The sequence below is a fragment of the Vicugna pacos genome, chromosome 32, assembly GCF_048564905.1.
Source record: "Vicugna pacos chromosome 32, VicPac4, whole genome shotgun sequence".
NCBI classification, from domain to species: domain Eukaryota; kingdom Metazoa; phylum Chordata; class Mammalia; order Artiodactyla; family Camelidae; genus Vicugna; species Vicugna pacos.
Window position 1 is genome coordinate 19,613,529 of NC_133018.1, and position 21,713 is coordinate 19,635,241.

At 50.3% G+C, this 21,713-nt stretch overlaps 1 protein-coding gene across 9 annotated transcripts in view; it reads right to left on the reverse strand.

Moving 5' to 3' along the window:
- Positions 1-11,273: 11,273 nt before the first annotated feature.
- Positions 11,274-21,713, reverse strand: part of ABCB9 (ATP binding cassette subfamily B member 9) — a 37,331-nt gene continuing 26,891 nt past the window's right edge. For all 9 annotated transcript variants that reach the window (XM_072953707.1, XM_072953709.1, XM_072953701.1 and 6 more), the window contains 6 exons: positions 20,968-21,096; positions 18,922-19,110; positions 18,267-18,440; positions 15,984-16,143; positions 14,559-14,695; positions 11,274-12,497 (listed from right to left, as the gene is read on the reverse strand). In XM_072953707.1, the coding sequence (XP_072809808.1) occupies positions 12,237-12,497; positions 14,559-14,695; positions 15,984-16,143; positions 18,267-18,440; positions 18,922-19,110; positions 20,968-21,096 (1,050 nt within the window). In that variant the 3' untranslated portion in view covers positions 11,274-12,236. The remainder of the gene's footprint in view (positions 12,498-14,558; positions 14,696-15,983; positions 16,144-18,266; positions 18,441-18,921; positions 19,111-20,967; positions 21,097-21,713) is intronic.

Here is a 21,713-nt window from a genome sequence, read left to right on the forward strand (position 1 = left end):
GAAGGGTGTTAGGGAAAAACTGAGGAAACCTGAATAGAGTGTGGACTTGAGTTAATAATGTATCAGTACTGGTGCATTCATTGCAACAGTTACACCAAACTAGCGTCAGATGTTAGTAACGGGGAAACTGGGTGCGTGTACCACAGTCCCAAATTCTGTCTACTGTCCCCATTTTTCTGTAAATCTAAAACTGTTCTGAAAAATAGTCTAATTAGAATTTGGTTTACAAAGATGAGTCATGCAATTTCTTCCCTCCAGGAAGTTTGTTTCCTTCTGGAAGTTTCTTCTCTCCAGTTTTTTTCCTTACCGTTTCCTAAACTCTGATTTAGGGACTAATCACTTGAAAGAGCTACTTAAAAATGCATACTCTCAAGGCCCGCCCCAGAGAATCTCATTTAGCAGATCTGGGATGGGGTCTAGGAATCTACCTTCCTAAAAAAGCAGCCCAGGGCATATGGATAGAGGCTCTCTGATTTTGTATTTTGAGAAACTCTGATCTAGGGAGAGATGCTATGAATGGAAATGGAACGTGATGTTTTATAATAAAGTTATCCAAGCGGAGGATACCATCTGAGCTGTCCTGGAAGTGTGGGCAGGATTTTTTTTCAGGAGCTAGAAGGTAACAATAAAAAGCTTTTAAAATAAATAAATTAAAATCTAGTTAAGAAAAAAACAGTGGGGGAGGGTATAGCTCAAGTGGTAGAGTGCGTGCTTAGCATGCACGAGGTCCTGGGTTCAATCCCCAGTACCTCCTCTAAACATAAATAAATAAACCTAATTACCAACCCCTCCAAATAATATTAAAAAAAGAAAAAAACAAAAGGCAGATCCCACTGGCTGTGGTGCGGGGGATGGACTATAAGGGCCGGGCGATTATTATCGCAGGCCTGTGGCTGAGAGGTGGCTTGGGTCTCAGTGGGGCTAAAGGGGATGGAGAAATAGAATCCGACCGGGCAGGTCTCTCCAAGACGAAATGCAGGTGACAAAGGAAGGGATGAGGCAGGTGCGACACCCAGATAGTTGGACTTGAGCAACTAGCAGATGGTGTTGTTAACCAAGATGGAGTTTGTGTGAGAAAAACAAGTTTGGGAGGAAAATCTGCAGAGTCTGCATTTCCACCCTGATAAGCCTGAGGTCCCTTTGGGATATCAGAAAGGAAATACCGAGCAGGCAGAAAGATGGAGGAATTCTTCTGGAGGTGGGGGTTAGAGCACCTACTGTGAGGAAGGAACATACTTACCATGTGGGGACCCACGTGAAAAAGCACAGGTCCTGCCTTTAAGAAGCTTCTGGTGTGCTCGAAGAGCAAACAACACGTCAAATCAAATAAACGAAGATGGAGGAGACCAGCTGGGCTAGTGAGAAATCCAGGGAGACTGCCTGGAGGCAGTGGGGCACAAAGGGTGTCCCCAAAGCAGCCATCTTCCTGGTTCTGGAAAAGCCTAACCTTGACCAGAGCCAGCCCACATCAGTCCAGGCTTCCAGCCAGGCTCCAGTTTGGAAATGGCCTTCCCTTTCCCTAAGCCAATATCCAGAAAAGCCAGATAATTGAGGGTCAGAGGTCAGGGAACACACCTGGCAGCTGACCAGGCCTCAGGGCCCATATAACTGCCAAGAGTCAGTTCTCGAGGCTCTTTATTGCATCTGGGCGTGTGCCAGGGACGGTGAAGGGCCCCTGTTGCTATGTTGTTCGGGGCTTGTATTGCTGCCCCAGGGCTCTTGCTGAATGGCAGGGCAGAAAACTCCTTGAAGTGTTTCTCAAAGCCCCTTCAGTTATGAGTAACAGCAGGTCTTCCTGAATGAGGCCTGCAGAAGGCCCAGTGATGAAACGGTTCCTGCACCCTCTCTCCGAGGCCGCAGAGCTGGGGGAGCCCAGGGCCAGCTGCCTTGGGGGGTAGGGGGAGGGAGTGCCTGCCGCCTCCCTCTGTGTGCGCAGCCCACACAGAGCCTGAGGGATCAGCTGGATCACACCCTGATCACAACCCTACAGTGCTCCAGTCTTTGCAGACTAAATCAGACACCTTCCCAGAAGCCACACAAACTGCCTCTCCTTTACCTTCTCCACCCTTCCGTCCCACACGCTCCATCAAGCTTCTGCCAGCTTCGTGGTCTTTATACTTGCCACTCCTTTGCCTAGATCAACCTTTTCCACCCACTGTCTTTTTTGTCTTTTAAAGAGGTGAAATTCACAGAACAAACAATTAACCATTTTAAAGTGTGCAAATTCCCTGGTACGAGTGTATTCACAATGTGATTACCACCAGGTCTTGAGAGTTTCAAAACTTTCTCATCACCCTACAAAAATCACCTCTTACCCAATGAAGCACTCTCCATTCCTCCTTCCCCTGCGTGCTGGACCCTCTAACCTGCTCTCCAAGTATAGCCTATAAAAGGAATCATACGATGGGTGCCTTTTGTGACTGGCTTCTTTCACTAGCATAAAGTTTCCGAGGTTCATCCAACTTGTAGCATGTGTCAGAACTTTATTCCTTTTTATGGCCAAATAATATTTCACTGTATGCAAACACCACAGTTTGTTTATCTGTCCCTTAGGGGATGGACACCTGGGTTGGTTTCTACTTTTTGGCCATGGTGAATAGACTGTTATAAACATTCATGTACAAGTTTCTGCGTGGACACGTGTCTTCAGTTCTTTTGAGTCTCTACCTGGGAGTGAGATTGCTGGGTCACATGGTAACTCCACATTAAACTTTTTGGGGAACCACCAGACTGTTGTCTGACTCCTTTTTTACCTTAGACACCAGGGGCGGGCCCTTCCACCTCACTCAGCCCTCAGCTCAGATGTGATCTTCTCAGATCACTCCCCCACACACAAATAGCACCCCTCTCCCGAATCTCCCTTTTGTCTTTTCACCATTTGGGGTCCATGATCCATTAGCACATCGGAGACCCCATACCTCATTTTCCACAGTGACCTGCAGCCTAGCACGGAGCCTGGTACACAGTAGACACTCAATAAATACTAATCATTGTGGAATGACTGATCTCAGGTCTTTCAGAGGAGCTGCAAGAACGCGAGGCCAGTCGCTGCCGTCCGAAGCAGCTGTGGGAACCACCCAGGGTGACTCAGCTGTTCAAATGGACTGCTTCCGCCTGCCCTGAGGAGAAAACAAAAACCAATGTTAGGCATCACTGGTTATGTTCTGTTTCTCCATCCCTCCCTGCTAGTGACTCAGCACAGACATCTCTGCAGCAAGCCGCAGCATTTTGGGTTGGAACAAGTAACCCTTAGTGACTAATTGCAAAAGTTACAACAACAACAAAAAAAGACAAAGAGAGAAAAGAATTTGGGTGGAAAACTGGTCAGATCTATAATCCTACCGTCAGCCTAGTGCAGTGATTAAGGGCTCCGGCTTGAGGTCCCGGTTCCCAGGGTTCAAGTCCCAGCTTTGCCACTGAGCTGTGTGACTTTCAATAGGTTGTTTTGTCTCATTTTTCTGCTTTGGAAAAATAGGGTTAATAGTAGTAGCTGCCTCGTGGGCTTGTGAGGATTAAAAGAATTAATATTATATGAAATGCTTAGACTTGGTGCATTGAAAATGCTTTACACCGGGGGGGGGGGTAGGGTATAGCTCAGTGGTAGAGCACACCCTTAGCATGCTTGAGGTCCTGAGTTCAATCCCCAGCACCTCCATTTAAAAAAAATTAAGTAAATAAATAAACCTAATCACCCCACCCCCCAAAAAAAGTTAAAGGAAAATTGTGAGTGTGCTCAATACTACTGGGCAGTATAATTGGAAATAGTTAAAATGGCCAATTTTATGTGATGTGTATTGTACCACAATAAAGAGGGTTTTTTTTAAGCGTTTACTTAACCTCTTTCTGAGCCTCCTGCCAAGAAAAAAAAAAGGTAAGGAATTTCTCTGTGTCATTGTTTGAAATTTTAATAGCTCTCCTACCTGGAGCTAGAAGTACCTGAACCTCAGCAGACGTGGACGTTTGGGTGCTGGATCCCAGGGTCCCCGCTCTGTGGAATTTTCTAGAATTTCAGGCGCTGGAGGAGGGCAGGATTACAGAGTGGAGGTTCTCGGGGAGGGAGGAGGATGGCGCTGGCCCGAAGTGGACGCTCAGGTCCAGGAGGGCTTCTCAGCTGGCCGCACTGGCTGGCTGGCAGGCTTTTCAACAAACTTGTGTTTTCGGTAAATAGAAGTCAGAAAACTGCTTTCCATCTTCTCCCAGGAAGACTTCCGGGGCCCCTTGGGCACTTGTCACGGGAGGGCTGGGTTAGTCCAAGTGTTCCGTCCCCCCTGCCCTGAGGACAGCGGACACGATCATAGAACAGACGCACCTGTGCCCACGGCGCACACGCCACCATTGTTAACGTCTTCTGTTTGCTCCGAATCTGCTTTTACTCTTAACAGAAGAGTAAAGCCCTGCATGTTTGGGCCCCTCCGTCTCCCGTCACTAAACTCCAGCCTGTAGCTTCTCAGCTTGTTTATAAACTTTGCACACATATTTACACATCCAAGAAATAGATCTGATATTGTTTTGTGTGTAAATAAGTTAACTGTATCATAATACCTACCTTTCTGCAGCGTGCTTTTTTGGGTTTTTTTTTTGCTTGTTTTTATGTTTTTGAGATCAATCCAAGCTAATATGTAGAGATCCAGTGTATGCCTTTTCCTCCCACATGAGATTCCACCCTAGGTCCTGTACCATACTTGTCAAAACCAAATTAAAGGTGTAACCTTTGTTTCCAGTGTTTGCAAATGCAAACCAGGCAGCCGTAAATGTCCTTGGGCTAATTACTCCAGGGCAGTGTTTTTTCAAATTGCCTGAGGCATGAATGGGTCATGAAATCAAATTCTTTTTAAATGATCTAAGACAGAATAATTTGTAATAAGTACCTTACTATTCCTCGGTGAAGCTTTTGTTTTGCGTGCATGTGTACTTGGTAGGGAGGTAAAATTGTTTTTCTTACCAAGGATCGCAGTGAAAACAAGGTTTAAAACACACTCCTCTCCCAGCAGCTCTACCCAAGAGAAAAGAAACGTATGGCCACACAAAAGCATGTACACAAATGTACATACAAGGTCTATCACAACAGCCAGAAGCTGGAAACAGCCCAAACGTCTGTCAACAGATGAAAGGAAAAACGACATGTGGTCCAGCTGCGAAACAGAGCATGATTGCACCGTAATAAAGACTAAAGTCCTGACACATTTTCCAACATAGATGAACCTTGAAAAAAAAGTTGCCTGATGGAAGAGGCCAGACACAAAAGGACCACATATTGTCCGATTCCATTGATATGAAATGTCCAGGATAGACAAATCCATAGCGACAGAAAGCAGATTAGTGGTTGCCTGGGGCTGGGGGCAGGAATGCAGACTGACTGCTTCGGGGGTGCGGATTTCCTTTCGGGGAGATGACAATGTTCTGGAACTAGACAGTGATGGTAGTTTCACAACACTGTGAATTTACTGAAAGCCGCTGGACTGTATGCTTTAAAACAGTTTAAGTGATGAATTTTATGTTATGTGAATTTTACTTCAATTTAAAAAAAAAAAAAGGAAAGCCACTCCTCTAAGGCACAGTAAGAGCAGAATTGACTTGTTTGGCTTGTTTGTGTTTTTTAAAGTTTGAATTAGATACTTACAGTTAAACTCAAGAGATCACAAAACGTGGTTTGCCCACTTCACTTGGAAAATGGGAAGCGCTGGCCCCACTTCATACACATTTCCTCCTCGTGGTGACAGTGGCAGAGATGAGCAGCGGTTGTCCCCCGGAATGAGGTCTCCATTTCACCGTGATCCCCACCGCTCCCTAATGTCTCATAGTGAGTCCCATTTACTGCTTATGTTCCCCCTCCGGCCCATGCACTCCTCTGAGTATGTGCACCCCTGGTGTACAGTTTTGGGCTCCATGTAGGTGTGAATGGGAGCTCAGCCTCACAGCTGAGCACCCTTGTACAGGCTACAACCTGCAAAGCTGTACCTGGGCAGCCCTGATGAAGAGGAAGAGGACAGATGATTTCCAGTCCCAATAACTACGCTGTTTCCTGAGGTGGAGGGGGTCTCAGCCAGACGTGGGGAGAAAAGCAGACTTGGGAGCTTGAGGGGAAGGTGGGGTCAGAGCCCAGGCACAGCCACCGAGCAGAGGAAAGGGGAACTTGCTGTGGGCATTCATCCCAGCGCCCAGTGGAGCAAGCTCGAACTCGCCAGCTCTGCGTCCAGTGAGCAACATCTTGAGTTCCTGGGTTTCTGTCCTTGGAGCTGTCAGCTCTGACCATGACCCCGAATCAGATTAGCAGCCTCCTCCCAACTCACGTGCTCTGGGTCAGAGTCTGCGGAGACCAGCCATTTGGAAAAACCCATCTGCTGCCTGATGCACTAAATTCAGCTACGGGGACCAGCTTGGATGAGGGAGGGGGCAGTGGGAGGGGAGGGGTGACCTGCAGCAGGGGGCTCCGGGGTGAGAAACGCCCAGGGTGAAGATGTGGGGTGCGAGAGGGTGCTGGTTATAGAATTCTCTGTGCTTTTTAAACATTAAAAAAATAAAGTCCTCTCCCCCAGATGCCAAAGATGCAACTGTGGAGAGAGGTTTCCCCAGACCCCTGCCTCTAATGGGGACAAGCAGGCAGGACCAGCTCCAAACTCTGCAGGGCCCAGTGCAAAGTGAAAATGCAGGATCCTTTGCTCAAAAATTAAGAATTTCAAGACGGTGACCATACAGCTTTAAACCAAGTGCGGGGCCCTCCTGAGCGCCGGGCCCTGTGTGACTGTCCAGGCTGTGCCTCACCCCCCTGGTCTCTCACCTTTATTCTCTCTGGTCCTTGCTTGTTTCCTTGCCTGTCCGCCCAGCAGACTGTGCGTTCCCTGAGGGCCCAACTGCCCTGCTTTTGCCCCGATGGTCTAGCACAGTGCCCTGGGCAGAGGAAGGCCGCTCTAATTGCTAAACTTAATTGTTAACAGAGAAGAAGTCAGCTTCAAAAATCACAGCTCCTCACATAAAGTGCTATAATTTAAAAAAATACATAAAAACAGAAAATAACCAGTGCTGGTGAAGATGTAGAGAAATTGGAACCCTCATACTTTGCTGGTAGAAATGTAAAATGGTGGAAGATGGTTTGGTAGCTCCTCAAAATGTTAAACATAGGTGATTATATGACTAGCAATTCTGCTGCTATGTATTAAACGCCAGAGAACTGAAAACATGTCCACACCAAAATGTGAATGTTCACAGCATCATGAGTCACATGAGCCAAAAGATGGCGACAACCCAAGTGTCCATCAGTGGATGAATGAATAAACAGAATGTGGTCCATCCATACAATGGAATATTACCCAGCCATAAAGAGGAATGAAGTTCTGATAGATACTACGACACGGATGACCTGTGAAAATGTGATGCTGAGTGAAAGAAGCCAGCCACCAAAGGCCATATATCCTATGATTCTAGTTATAGAAAAAGCCCAGAGCAGACAAGTCTTCAGAGACAGGAAGCAGATTGGTGGTTGCCAGGGGCTGGGGGGAGGGGAGGAGGGAGGGGGACTGTTAATAGGTACAATATGAAAATGGCCTGGAAATAGATAATGGTGACCACTGTGCCATCTTGCGCGTGTACTAAATGTTGTCAGTGGTAAATGTTAAGTATATTTTATCACAGTAAAAACAATTAAAAAAAATATCTTTAAAAGCAGTGTGGTACCCCTGAATTGGATCTTGGCACAGAAAAAGGAGATAGTGGAAAAACTGGTGAAATACAATAAAAGTTGGAGTTTCATTGCCACTGATGAGCCAGCGGAGGTTTCTTAGCTGTGACAAAGGTACCACGAGGGTGTGAGACGTTAACACACAGGGAAGCTGGGCGAGGGTTCCTGGCAACCCCCTCCACCACTGGGCAACTTCTCTATAAATCCAAAATGGTGCCAGAATAAAACATGTCTTTAAAGAAAATCATACATGCCTTCTGAAAAAGGGCAAGCTTGGCCTCCAGAAGGTTCTTTCATCAGCTGAGGGCCCGCATTTGGGTTCGGATTTGCAAATTGGGGAGCTGGAGCTGACCCTTTGGCGTGGGAGAGGGAGGAGAATCTGGAGCTCCCAGTCTGGGAGAGGAGGGGTGAGGCGAAGAGAGGGCCAGGGGTGAGGGGTGGGAGAGGAGCCTGGGCTGGAACGGGGTGGCGCTGGTGAAAACTCCTTGCTGGGGAAGCTCCGCGGCCCTTGGAGAACAGGAATGCCCAAGACAGAGGCTGCAAACAGATGACCCACAGGCTGAAGTCTGCTCCACAGATGTGCTACGTTGACCTTGCTTTTGTAAAAGTAATTGAGCCAATCTACAAAAAGCAGTCAATCTCACATTAAGATGGGGATCACCAACTTCCTGGGAGACATCTGAAGATCTGCTGACTCAAGATGACCTTCCCATCAACTATATGTCAATTAAAAAAAAAAAAAAAAGACCAGCTTCCTGCGTGGCCTCTGGCTGCCATTTACCCTCAAGCTTGCACCATATTCTCTTTCTAAGGAACAGAAAGACCTCTCTGCACCATGTCAAAGTGGAAAAGTAAGAGAGAAACCAAGATTCTACTTAATAAAAGTGAAAAAGGAAAAAAAAAAAAAAGAGAGCGAGAGAGACGCCAAGGGCATTCTCTCTTTTTTCTTACACCCGGCCGGCTTCGCTCACTTCTGATACCTACCTGCTTGCTGGAAGCCCTTATGTTCAAGAACTCAAGTCTAATATCTGACCTGTAGCCTTCGCTGCGATGTCAGCACGCCCTCCCCAGCCCACGCCCTGAAGTTTTCCCTCTCCCATGTTGGGGTCAAACACACACGTGTCCTTCCTGGGTGCGGATCGTGGTTCTGCGCCTTACTAGCTGGGTGGTCTTGGGCAAGTTGCTTAACCTCTCTGTGCCTCAGTTTTCCCAGCTGTGGGCATGACATTGTACCTACCTTTTAGGGGTTTTATGAGGATTAAGTGATGGAGCTTGTGCAAATCATGCAGACCTGTGCCTGGAACAGAACAAACAGGGCAGAGAAAATTCCAGGAGGTCACAGTGCTGTGATGATAACCGAGTGGGGGTGACTGCAAGAAACCCCACATTCAGTACTTGCTGAGAAGGAGAGGACATGTGAGCTGAGAGAGGAATGAAAAGGAACCAGCTGGGAACTGAGTGGAAGGAACAGCATGTCAGGCAGAAGGAACAGTCTGTGCAAAGGTTCAGAGGCAAGAAAGAGCTTGGCTTGCCCAAGGACCAGGAGGAAGAAAGGCAATGTGGCTGGAGCAGACAGGCAGAGGTCCTGTAGCCAAGGGGAGGTGTTTGGATTTGATGACCCTGGTTGCTGTGGGAGGGTTTTCAGCAGCCAGACATCAGAATCCAATTGATGAAGGGACAAGTGAACCTGGGAGCAAACGAGCCCAGCCTATAGCCTCTACTTTCCCACAATCCCTGTCGCAACCAGCCTGCCCCAAGCCTGGCTGTTCTCGCTCCCTGAGCGTTTAATCCCCCACCCTCCAAAACCAGACAGGAAGTCCTGAGGTGGTGCTCAGGGCAGTGAGCCCCGAGGAAGGGCAGCACAAGGGATGCAAAGTGATGTGGATGAAGGTTGCAAGGTACCCCCCACAAGAGATTCACGTTAAATCCTTGGAAAAAGGATTTTTGCACATTGGATTCAGAATCACACCAGTCGGAAATCCAATGACAAGTGTCCTTATAAGAGAAAGGCAGAGGGAGATTTGAGACACACAGGGGAGCAGACCATGTGATGGCCAAGGCAGAGACAGGACGGATGCTGCCATAAGCCAAGGAACTCTGGGAGCCAGCACGAGCTGGAAGAGGCAGGAGAGATCCTTTCCCAGAGCCATCAGAGCGAGCATGGCTACGCCTGATGTGGGACTTCTGGCCTCCCGATCTGTGAGAGAGTAAGTTTCTGTTGTTTTAAGGCACCCAGTTTGTGGTCATTTAATACAGGCCCCTCTTCTCGACGGCCCCCCACGTTTGCAGGCAGGAGGTTCAATCTTTCCTTCCATCCTTGCAACACATCCCCTTTTACTGCTGAGAACTTCACCCTGGCCCAGAGAGGGGAAGAGAGATGGGGAAGTCACTTACAGCTTTCTCAACATGCCTCCTGCCTGAATTTAGCTCAGCTGTGTAGCTTGTTGAGTCTTCACAGCATTTAAACATTTTTATTTATTTTTATTGTGGAATGGTAAGCGCAGCAAAAGAGACCCGATCACATAATGCCCCACGACTTTTCCTTCCCTACTTTTGTGGGCTCGGCTGTGGAGTCTTGGCTGTGTGGCATAGGGTGAATCAATTAACCTCTCTGAGCTTTGGATTCCTTAATTTTAAAATGGGGAGGTCACAACTTTCTGGCACAAATCACATTTTGACTGCTCAGGTTTGTATCCGTTTAGCATCAGCAAGGAAACTGCACAGTTTTTAATAGGAAAACAAATAAAATGGGGAGAAAAGCCATTGTTGTGAGGATTAGATGAGGACAGACGCTAAGCACCTGCTGTCTCTCCGATTCCACCTGAAACCCCATCCTGGGCACAAGCACACTCTTGCTGTGGGACCCAGTTCTTATGCTCATAATGGCTCCTTCAGGGAGGGAGCCAGAGGGTCCTGGACAGACAAGATGCTCAGGGCAGGTCCAAGCCCCTGAGGGCAGCAGGGGACCCAGCTGGCTGCAGTCTGGGTCTCAGGCCTCAGTTTATTTGGCAGGAAAACAGGCACATGGGTGACAAGCAGCTAGTATATGCAGTGTGTTGGCACCAGTAGTTAAATACTGAAATGCTGCTTCTCTACCAGCTGGTAGGGCCCCTGCCCCAGCCCCCGTCCTGGCATTCCAGACCTCCACACAGCCCAGCAAGTAAGACCAGCCACCACGAAGGCCCCCACGCCCAGTCCTAGGCCTCTCTTCTGATCGAGCTGTTCTGTGGGTAATATTTCTTGGTGCCATGGAGCTGGGGTGGGTGTGGGGTGTCCTGTCCCTGATGGAAAAGGACAGGTGACTTTTGCTGGGTCTCAGTTTTCCTGGGAGGCACAGAAGTCCCAGGGATTTAGAGGAGACAGGTCTCTATCACCCTGTACAAGCCCCGTGGAGACTGACAGATGTGAATGTCTGCGCTGGGGGGTCGTGGGGACGTGAAGGGGACAGACGGGGGCTCCTGGACAGTGGGGGGAGGCCCTGAACTGCCCAAAGTCTCCCCACAACTGCACCGGGCAGGGCCGGAGGAGAGCTAGTCTGATGGAAAAACCTAACCAGACGATGAGGCGGACAGCTCAGGAAGAGGTCAGAGGTCAGGGGTCAGAGGTAGTATACTTTATTGACCGGGTTCTCCCGGCATCTTGCAACACCCCCCGGCCAAGCCAGACCTGGGCTTTGCCAGAGTCCCGCCCACCGGGCAAGGAAGAGAACGCATCTCCCAAACATCCAAAGGGCCTCAGAACAGCAAGAGCATGGGGCAGATGTGGGGAGGGGGCTGCCAGCCCGGGGGAGGGGAGAGAGGGGGTTGGGGGCAAGGCAGGGTGAAGGGTCAAGCAGGGTGCTGGGCCGGGGACACCCCAGGCTCCACCAGGCCTGGCCAGCCCCTCACTCCCCCAGTTAAGGTTCATAGTGGTTCACAGTGAGACTGGCTGAGATTTGGAGGCGGTGGGCAGGCAGGCATCCACTCCCCGCCCTGCCTCGGCCCGACTCACAAAACTGGGAAGACGGAGAGACAGGAAGCCTCCTCCCCAGTGTCCCCTTCTGGGACAGGAAAGCCCCTTCTCTCCAGGGCCAAAGGGTAGAGGCCTACCCCTCCCCTGACATCCCCCAGGCCCTTAGGAAGGGTCATTCACTCCCGGCTCTGAAGTTTCTAGAACTTCTCAGTGAATTGCCCATCGTTACTCCCAATTAGAAAAATGTTTTTGAAATCTAGGAGTTGATTGGGGCCCATCAAACCAAACAGTAAAAAACCTGGTTAAGATCTTGGTTTAAAAAGGTAGCTGTACCTTCACTTAGAAACCGTGGGAGACCAGATGGACAGACCAGTGATGTCTCCACCGCCCAGCCTGGAGGGTTGGCTCATGGCAGCAGGGGGCCGGTGTTGGCTGGGGGAACAGGGTGGGAACCAGGGGCAAGATGCAGGAAGCGGTGACACGTGAGACACGGCAGGTGGCCCTCCGGTGCCATGGGCCTGGGCTTGGAGGGCAGCGGGGGGGCCCCCCAGGGCACATTTGCCAGGCAGGCGCCGGGGCCTCTGCCCCACCGGGAGAGGCAGGGCCCAGGTCAGGCATTGTGGCTGCCGTTGCCCGGGGGCTCCGGGTGGCCGGCTGTGTAGTCCGAGGCAGGCTCGAGCCCCAGCATCTGGCGCTGCACCAGCTTGGCATAGAGGCCGCCCTGGGCCAGCAGCTGCTGGTGGGTGCCCTGCTGCACCACGCGGCCCTTGTCCAGCACCACGATGAGGTGCGCCCGCTCCACCGTGCTCAGCCGGTGCGCGATGATGAGCACCGTGTGCTTCTGCAGGTTGCCGTGGATGGCCTGCTGGATCTGGGGAAACAAGAGTGGCCCGCCTCAAAGGGTGGCCACCTCGGCCACCTGCCACCCTGCCCGGTCCTGGTTCGGTTCCCAGATCTCCTATGTCCTAGGGCTGCTCAGCCTCTCTGAGGCGTCCTCGTGTGTAAAGTGAGGGCTTGCACAGGATCTGCTCCCTGGGGTTTTCTTCCACGGGAGACAGAGCTCTGAGCCTGGCACCAGGGCAGCACTCAGAGAGTGACAGAGGGGTCCCCAACCTGGTGGTCTTCTCTTCCTGCTCCTTCCTCTAACTTGGGCCTTGGTTAATGGCCTCACCTTAGCCCCAAAGCTCATGCTGACCAAGCCAGGCATCACCTGCAGCTCCTCATCCTGCCTTCATCACCCGAATCCATCCCATCGGCAAAGGCCGCAGATCCCAGCTTCCCGGGGTATCTGGTCCTGTTCCCTCCGTACACCGCTGCCACCATTACTTCTCGCCTGGATGCCTGCAACTGCCCTGCACCCTTCCATTTCCCATGTGGGTTTAGTATTTTTAATCAGTTCTTGCTGAACTCCTGCTCCCAGCCCTCCAGAAGCTTCTTGTTCCATTTAGAATAAAATCCAAACTCCTGGGGGAAGTTTTAGGGACGTAAAACTTTTCTGCAGAACATGACATTCTGCATTTGTCAGAATCTAGAATGCATGGCACAAACAGTGACCCCCTGTCGGGAACTGTGGCCCCGAATTAGTAACAATGCATTCATACTGGTCCGTCGGTCGGAACCAAGGCACCGCTAACGCAAGATGTTAATAACAGATGACACGGGGCGGGGGGGATGAGGGGGGATACCAGAACTCTCTGTACTTTCTGCTTAATATTCTTTCAACCTAAAGCCTAGTCTAAAAAAATAAAATCTATTGATGAAAAACAAAATGCAAACTCCTTCCTAGGGCCTGAGGAGCTGGTGTCCCTTATGACCGTCCTTGCCTCACGCTGCTCGGCCCCCGGCCACCAGCCACGCTGACCTTCGGGCTTGGCTGTGGACCTGCTCCGGGCCTTTGCCCCTGCGGCCCCTCTTCCTGGGTGGGACGTTCTTACCCGGATCCCCGCAGCTCCTTCCCTTTCTGGTCTCAGCCTGACAACCCTGGCTCTGTTGGTGCGAACTGCAAGCTTCCTGGCCTGTGTGACCCTATCCAAAGCCTGCACTAAGACGGCCACACTCCAGCGGGCCTTCGGCACAAGGCCTTATCCCTAAGGATGACCCCAGCCCCTAAATGCTCGGCACTGCTGAGAGCATTGACTGTTCCAGCCAACACGTGACGGCGGGCCCCTGAGCTCCCTTTCTGAGAGCATTTACCAAAAACGGCTTGTAACTGTAAATCCTTCCTCTGTCCCTTGGAGATATACATGCAAATCTCCTAAAACTCAGGAATGTCTTTCTCAAGGACCTGACCGCCATTCCTTTGAAGTGGAGTCATCGGAAGGACGGTGCATTTCCCAGTGGAGGACAGAATCCTAACTCCAAGAGTTGCCCGCTGCTGGCTGCCTTCGCACTGACACCGTCCAGCCCTTCACAAGTTTCCCCCGATCCCCGGCTTTCTCCCCCTCCCTATGCCCTCATCCTCCCTTCATTATTTTTTTTAAGTTTTCTTTTTTTTTTTTAGTGGAGGTATTGGGGATTGAACCCAGGATCTCGTGCATGCTAAGCACACATTCTAGCACTGAGCTATTTCCCTCTCCCCTATTCTCCCTTTAAAATGAGACTCAAGGGGGTAAGAGACTTGCTCAGGTTGTGAGCTGCAGGAGGGGGCTCCTGATCCATGTCCCACGTCTCCTGATCCTAGCCCAGTTCCATTCAGCTTCAGCTCTGCCCAGAGCCAGTAGGCTGGGCCAGGCTGACCAGGCTCCAGGCTTCCTCTGCCTGCTCGGCTCCCTGCCCTCAGCATGGAACTCCCTCGCCCAGGAAGCTGACAGCCTGGGAGAGCCCCTGTGGCGGACTCTGAGGTCTTCCCAGCCTCCCTCTGCTGGGTGGAGGGGGCACTCTGGCAACCTGGAGCTGTTCCTGTTTCAGCATCCCCCGCCCCTGTACAACTTACCAGGTACTCGCTCTCTGCATCCAGGGCACTGGTGGCTTCATCCAGGATGAGGACAGGTGGGTTCCGCACCAGAGCCCGGGCCATGGCCACTCGCTGCTTCTGGCCCCCCGACAGCTGGGCACCCTTCTCCCCCGTCTCTGCACAGGCACAGGGGCAGGTGAGCGGGAAGTGAGGCGGGGCAGCGCCTTCCTCCCCATTTCCCTGCTGCCACGGGAGTTGGGCTCCCCAGGAAAAAGTGTGGCTACAAGGGCCACTGGCTGAAAACCTCATGAAAGGATGCTCTTCCTCCCTGTTCGTAAGAGGCGTGCAAATTACGATGATACGTAATTGGTACCAAGATGTCAATTTTTACTTATTTGGCAAAAATCCAAACGTTTGATAATACACTGTGCTGGTGGGGCTGTGGGGAGACAGGCACTCCCTCGTCTTCCTGGGGTATAGCTGGTACAATTCCTCTGCTGCAGTGCACACAACTTTCTGTTGAGCTGTGCTGTGCAAGCTTACGGATCACAATTACAGATGGACAACCCTTGGGCCAGCAAACCTATCTCTGTGAATGTCTATAGATTCACTTTCTCACGCACAGGGACACAGGCATGTACTGTGCATGACTCAGCACTTTTACTGTGAAAAATTCCCCACAAAACTGAAAAACCAACTCAAACGTCCATCAATAGGAAACTGAGGGAATTAGTTAATTTCCAGTGAATTATTATAAAGCCACACAATAGAATACTATGCAGCGGTTAAAAAAAACAGCTTTTTAGGTATCAGTGTGGAAAGATCACTTTAAAAAGTCAGGTGCAGAATATAAGGTGCTGGGTTTTTTTTCTGTAAAAGGGCAGGAAGGAATAAAAATACATTCATATTTGCATAAAGAAACTCCAAAAGGATATGTCAGAAACGATTGAAAGAAGTTTTAGTGGGGGCAGGAAGAAGCCGGCAGTGAAGGCCCGGATGAAAGAAAACTTCTCACTGGATATTGTTATGTATTTTTTTAGTTTTTAAAAAATTTATTATTTTTAAAAATTAATATTATATTTTTTAGTTTTGAACTATGTGAATAACCCAGTTGCCAAGAGTGAAAATTTTAAAATATATTAAATAGAATATGTAAGTTAATATATTGTTCAATTTATTAAACGAAATTATTTTACTTCTATAAAGTTAAGCAACTATAGTTAATGGAATACATATATTATTTTAAATAATAATGTTTTGGAACTAAATAGAGGTGGTGGTTGTAAGTACTGTGAATGTACTAAATGCCACTGAATTGTTCACTATGAAATAGTTAGGTTTGTGCTGTGTGAATTTCGCCTGAAGTAGTAAGAGCAGCTGGCAGAGGCCAACACGTGACCCAGAGGCTGCGTCCCTGCGGGTGGACCTTTGGGCCCGGGGGAGGCCGTGCCCCGGGCTCTGTACCTGTGTTGTAGCCGTCCTGGAGCTCCGTGATGAAGCCGTGGGCATTCGCCTTCTGTGCAGCCTCCACCACCATCTCGAAGGGCACGGTGGGCAGGCCATAGGAGATGTTGTCTGTGATGGAGCGGGCGAACAGCACCGGCTCCTGGCTCACCAGGGAGATCTGCGGAGGAGGGAGGAGGAGGCATGAGAGGCCGGGAACGCCTCTGTCCAGCTGTCACCTGGAGCTCACCAGCCCTGGGCCCGGCTGACGCCAGGGGCCTCAGGTCAGAAATCTGATCAGGGCCTGCGCCCGGCTGCCACATCCAGCTGCCTCTCTTCTTTCCAAACAGTGGAGTCCACTTGCCACACAAGCCCTCAGCCGTCCCGACAAACTGGGGCCCACTCCACTAAGCCTGCCGTCTGCTCTGGGCTAAGCCAAGCTCCCTGACCCCCAGGACAGAGCTCACCCTGCTGCCCCTGCCCCGGAAGCAGAGACAGAAAAACAGCACGGAGTGTAACTCTGAGGAGTCTGTTCGTGCCAGGAGGCAGGCCCCAGCCCACAAAGACCTCCCGGGCTGGTACTCCCTCCCTCTAAGAGAACAATTTAAAGGCGCTGTTGTCCCACGGCCCCAGTCTCAGGAATTCGCATGCAGTCAGAGGATGTCATGGCAACACTGTAAGTGGCGAAAAAGGAAAAAATATAAAACCTAGTTGTCTGTAAATTGAGGATTGGTTAAATGATTACAGTGTACTCATACAATCAAACTGCAATGTATATATCACAATTCTAGACTTCTTTAAAAAAAAAGAATATGTGCCTTTATATATAGATATGTTCAGGAAACAGGTTGGAGAGGTTATTGACTGAACTGCTAACACTGGTTCCTGTCATGGGGTAGAACTCAGAAGGTGAGAAGGAGGGGAATTCTCATGTCTTTGTTATAAAATTCTCTGAATATATGGGAATGTGGTTATTAGATTGTTGAGTTTTACTGTTTTGGGTTTATGAAAATTAAAAATTTAAACTTAAAGATAGGGTATTCACAAAAGGAAATCCAAATGGCCACAAACATATGAAAAGGGACTTCATATCTTTAGTCATCGGGAAAATGCAAAAAGACCTCAGTGAAGGACCTCTATAAATATTCACCTCTAAATACAGGCTCAGGGCTGACAGTATTAACTGTCGGAGAAGACTAAATGCCTGAGCGTGTTAACTACTGCAAAGCCAGACAGCTGTGTCCAGGGGCCACTTCCAGAACTTGAGTGGGCAGCAGCCTGGTGGTGGCACATCTGGGGCCACTTCTCCACATCTTTCCCTGGTTATATATACACAGGTGGGAAGATTTCACAATGTGTGGCCTCCACCAGCACCTACAATTTGGCCGGGAGTTCTGGAATCTCTGTGCCAACTCTCAGGCTGTCATATAACTTAATGTATGTTGATGATGTACATGGTGCCTGCTTAATAGTTGGTGTTTCTTGTATAGTATGCAACCTGAACAACCATCCAGGGCATCCCTGCTCTTATGCCAGCACAGGATCAGGTGGTGGGTCTACTTTTCTGAGAGGATTACCAAAAACTGTATGGTCATGAATAGCCTCCTTTAAGTACTGGAGATAACTTAAATGTAGGACAATTGGAACGCTCATCTGGGAGTGTAAAGTTAAATTAAAAAAAAAAAGTAAACCACCTTAATGGCTACACCTTAATGGCTACTGCTAAAGTTGAGGATATGCATTTACTCTGGGAGGACGTACCCACCTGTGTGCACCAGGAAACATGGACAAAATTATCCATGTCAGTATTGTTGGTAGCAGTAAAAAACAGGAAACAACCCAAATATCCATCAAGAACAGAATGTGTAAATAGACTGTGACATGTTTACACAGTGGATTATCTTCCAGCAATGAAAGTGGATGAACTACAAACGCAGCCTCAACCTGAAAAACTCACAAACAATGTTGAGTGGAAGGAGGCAAGACACAGAAGATACACACTTTATGATTCCCGCCAGGTGAAGTTCAGAACCAGCGAAACACAGCTGTGCTGTCTGGGGAGGCACACAGAGATGGTAAAACAAAAGAAAAGCAAGAAAATGATGATCATAAAAGTCACGTGAGACATTGCTTCTTGGGGGGAAATGAGGGGCTACGTGGGGGGCTTCTAGAGTGCTGGAATGTTCTATTTCTTGACCTGGATGGTGTTACATGAACTGTATGTGTGTCCTGAACACTCTTGTCTGCATCCGCGTTAGACCCCCCAGGAGAGAAGGTTAGACAAGAAAAGGCCCATCCACGTACCACTCGGTGCAAGTACTTGTGGTCATAGGCGCTGATGGGCTTCCCGTCCAGCAGCACGCGGCCCCCCTCCAGCGGGTAGAAGTTCTCCAGGATGTTGACGCAGGAGCTCTTCCCACTGCCTGACGGCCCCACGAGCGCAGTCACCTTTCCTGGGGACAGGCTGAAGGAGACATTCTGCAAGGAACACGCAGACATGGTGTGGGGCCGCTGGCTCAGGGGCTCTGGCCTCAGATGCAGATGGGCACCCTTCCCAGCCTGCCCCATTGCTGGCCCCCTGGAATGCTCCCCTTTCCAGGATTTGGCAGCACTTTTATACTTGTTTCTTTTGCCTGGAATGTTCTTTCTGCTGAGAGCCACCTGGCTGGCTCCTGTTCCTTGTTTAGGTCTCAGATCAAATGTCACCTCCTCTGAGAAGCCCTCCTTGACTGCTAATACCATCTCTGCAGACTACTCCATCACACTACCCTGATTTATTGCCTTCCTAGCACTTATCCTGGAATCCTTTTGTTAATGATCTGTCCTCCCCAGTTAGAGCCCAAACTCTAGGAGGAGAAGGGCTCTGCCTTTTGTGTTCCCAGCTGCACTGTCCTGGCCTGTGCACAAGAGATGGGATAAGGGAAAGGGTGATTTGGGTGGGCCTCGAGCCCCTTCTCACCTGCAAGACTTGAGTGTGGGGCCGAGTGCGGTAGCTGAAGGTCACATTTTCAAAGTCCACCCGGCCCTCCAGGTGGTCAGGGGCCAAGTTCCCGTCATGCACCATGGTTGGCTGCCGGTCAATGAACTCGAACACCTTCTCTGCAGCCCCTACTCCTTGCATCAGGCCACTATAGACGGAGCCCACGGACTGCAGGGGGAGTAGACATATGTCCCTGTTCCAACGACACCCCAACCCCGGGACCACCCCCTGCGCCAGAGAGATGAAGAGGGGTGCAGAGAGAGCAAGAACACACAGCCGTTCTGGGGGCGCCGCAGGAGGCTGCTGGAGCCCCACCTGCTAGTACAGCAGATCATGACGAACATGAGGACAGCAATAACAAGGACTGATGCCAATTGTGTCACAGCTAAACCTCACTGTCATCCAGCAGAGTAGCTGTTGTCACCCTTACCCACCCTGCCCTGCCCCCAGAGGAGGAAACGGAGGCGCAGAGAAGTTAAATGAACCAGCCGGAATGTGGCCAAACAGGAATGAAACTTCCTCTTCAGCTGCCACCGAATTTTAAAATTTCAATTTAAAATATGGCTCTTGATGTGTACTATACACCTCCTTGGGTAAAAACATACACCGTATGAGTGTGAACAATGGCTCATTTCACTGAGGACCTTGTATATGTTACGAGGTACATTCTATCATCTCCTTTTGGGTGATGAGGAAATGGAGGCACAGAGAGCTTAAGTAACTTCCCCCACGTCACACAGCAGGGAAGTGGCAGAGCTGGGGCCAGAACCCAGGCACGTCTGGCTCCCAAGTTTAGGCCCTTACAAGCTGTGACTGTGTGTCCTAGTTAATGAAATGGGGGTACTACCATGATTAATACTAGTCATAGTTCTGTGAAGATAGTGCCTGGCACACAGTAAGCCCTCGATAGGCCACAGCTACAGCTGTTATTGTTAATATCCAGCTATAATTATTCATATTGAGATACAAGTGCTGTGTAGAAGTTGGCCTTCCTGCCTCATCCCAGAAGTGGCCCCAGTTATCTCAGGACTGTATCTTTCCAGTCCTTTCTCTGTCCGTTTACAAATAAATGTGCATATATAATTAAATAATTTTGAGATTGAAAAACACCCTACAAATGGGATCAGACCAATCCTATGACTCGGGGATTAGGGGCCAGCTTTTTCACTAACAGTGTGTCCTGGGGTCCTCTCCACGCCAGAGCGCACAGCTCTGCCGCATCTCTCTGGCTGCTGCCTCGTTTTCACAGCACAGACGAACCGTTCCTGGAATGCAGGTGGACCGTATTCACCCCATCCCAGCTTGATGGGCATTTGTTTTAACTTTTCACAATTAACAAACATGCAGTGAACATCCTGGGACTCTCGTCTGTGCCCACCGGTAAGGGTGTTTCTGAAGCATGGGCTCCTAGGTGCTGACTCAAATGACACTGCGCGGACCAGTGGAGCAAATGCAAAGTGCCTCCTGCAGCCGTGGCTGACCCGCCCCTCCCCGCCGAGGGCTTTGTCGGGGGCGGGAGGCGGACCGCGGGATTAACACCGCCACTCCGAGCATCCTCCGGCAGTGACTGCTGGCGGCCTCAGCCAGCGCGCGTGCTGGTGCGGGAAGCCAAGTTAGGACATTATCTATTTTAAATAATCCTTCTTTTTTTTCCTTTTTAATCCATGGAGCTACTCTTTAAAGTGGGCTAAAATAAAGTCAGACCATCTGGCTTTGAACTCAGTTCCCCCCCAAATGTGGTGGGCAAGTCGTTTAAGCTCTGAGCCTCAGTTTCTTTTTCTGAGAAGTGGGGGCCGGAGACCTCGCGTGGTGCTCCCAGGGCAACCTGAGGTAACCCTTGCGGCTGCTGCTCTGCTCCGTCAGGGGTCCCCTGTCGCTTATTAATAGCGGCCTCAGTATTGGTATCGTTACCTTCTCTTCCCCACCAATTTTAGAAAGAAACGCCATGCCCCGTGGGCCCTGGAGGTCCGCCTCCCACACCTCTCCCTTCTCCCAGGACCCCTGTCCCCCAGCCGGGCCCCTCACCTCCATACAGTCGCCCAGGACAAACTCGTAGATAATGAAGGAAATGAGATTGCCGCTGGTCATCTGCCCCGAGATGACGAGGTGGCCCCCGTAGTAGAGGATGCTGACCTGGACCACCAGCAGCGTGATCTGAAGGGCAGAGGGAAGGGGGATCTGAGTCATGGGGGCCCTGGCTCAGACCGCCCCGTCTAACCCCTCCACTCCCCACCCCGCAGGCTGCAGGGGAGGTGACAGTAGCTATGGGCTCCACACTCAACTGAAACTCCGATCAGCAGCAGGGCTGGCCTCCCACGAACTGGTGCCACTCTGTCACTCATGCCCTCCCCACCCCCAACCATGGAGTTTTCCCTGCAAAGGCCCCCAGCTGGATTGGGCCACGAGCCTGGCTGGGAACAAGGCTTTCTTTGTAAGGCCTTAGCGTGCACACACACACACACACACACACACACACACACACACACAGCCCCTAAGCGCCTCAGCTGGGCCAAACTGGAGCTATTAGTCTTCCCCTCATTGGGAAGAGCGTGGCTCAGAGTGGTTGAGTCCACTGGCTAAGGTCACACAGCAAGCCAGGCCAGAGCAGATGAGGATGTCTGGATTTCCACAAAGGAGGGGCTGTGTCCAGGGCATGCTTACCTCCTGCCCGCTCCGGCACCTGGGGTTGTGTCTGGGAGAAGTGGAACCTGCTTACCCGTGACAACCCACTCAGGGTCCCTATTTGCCCCTTCCCACCCCAGGACCACAGT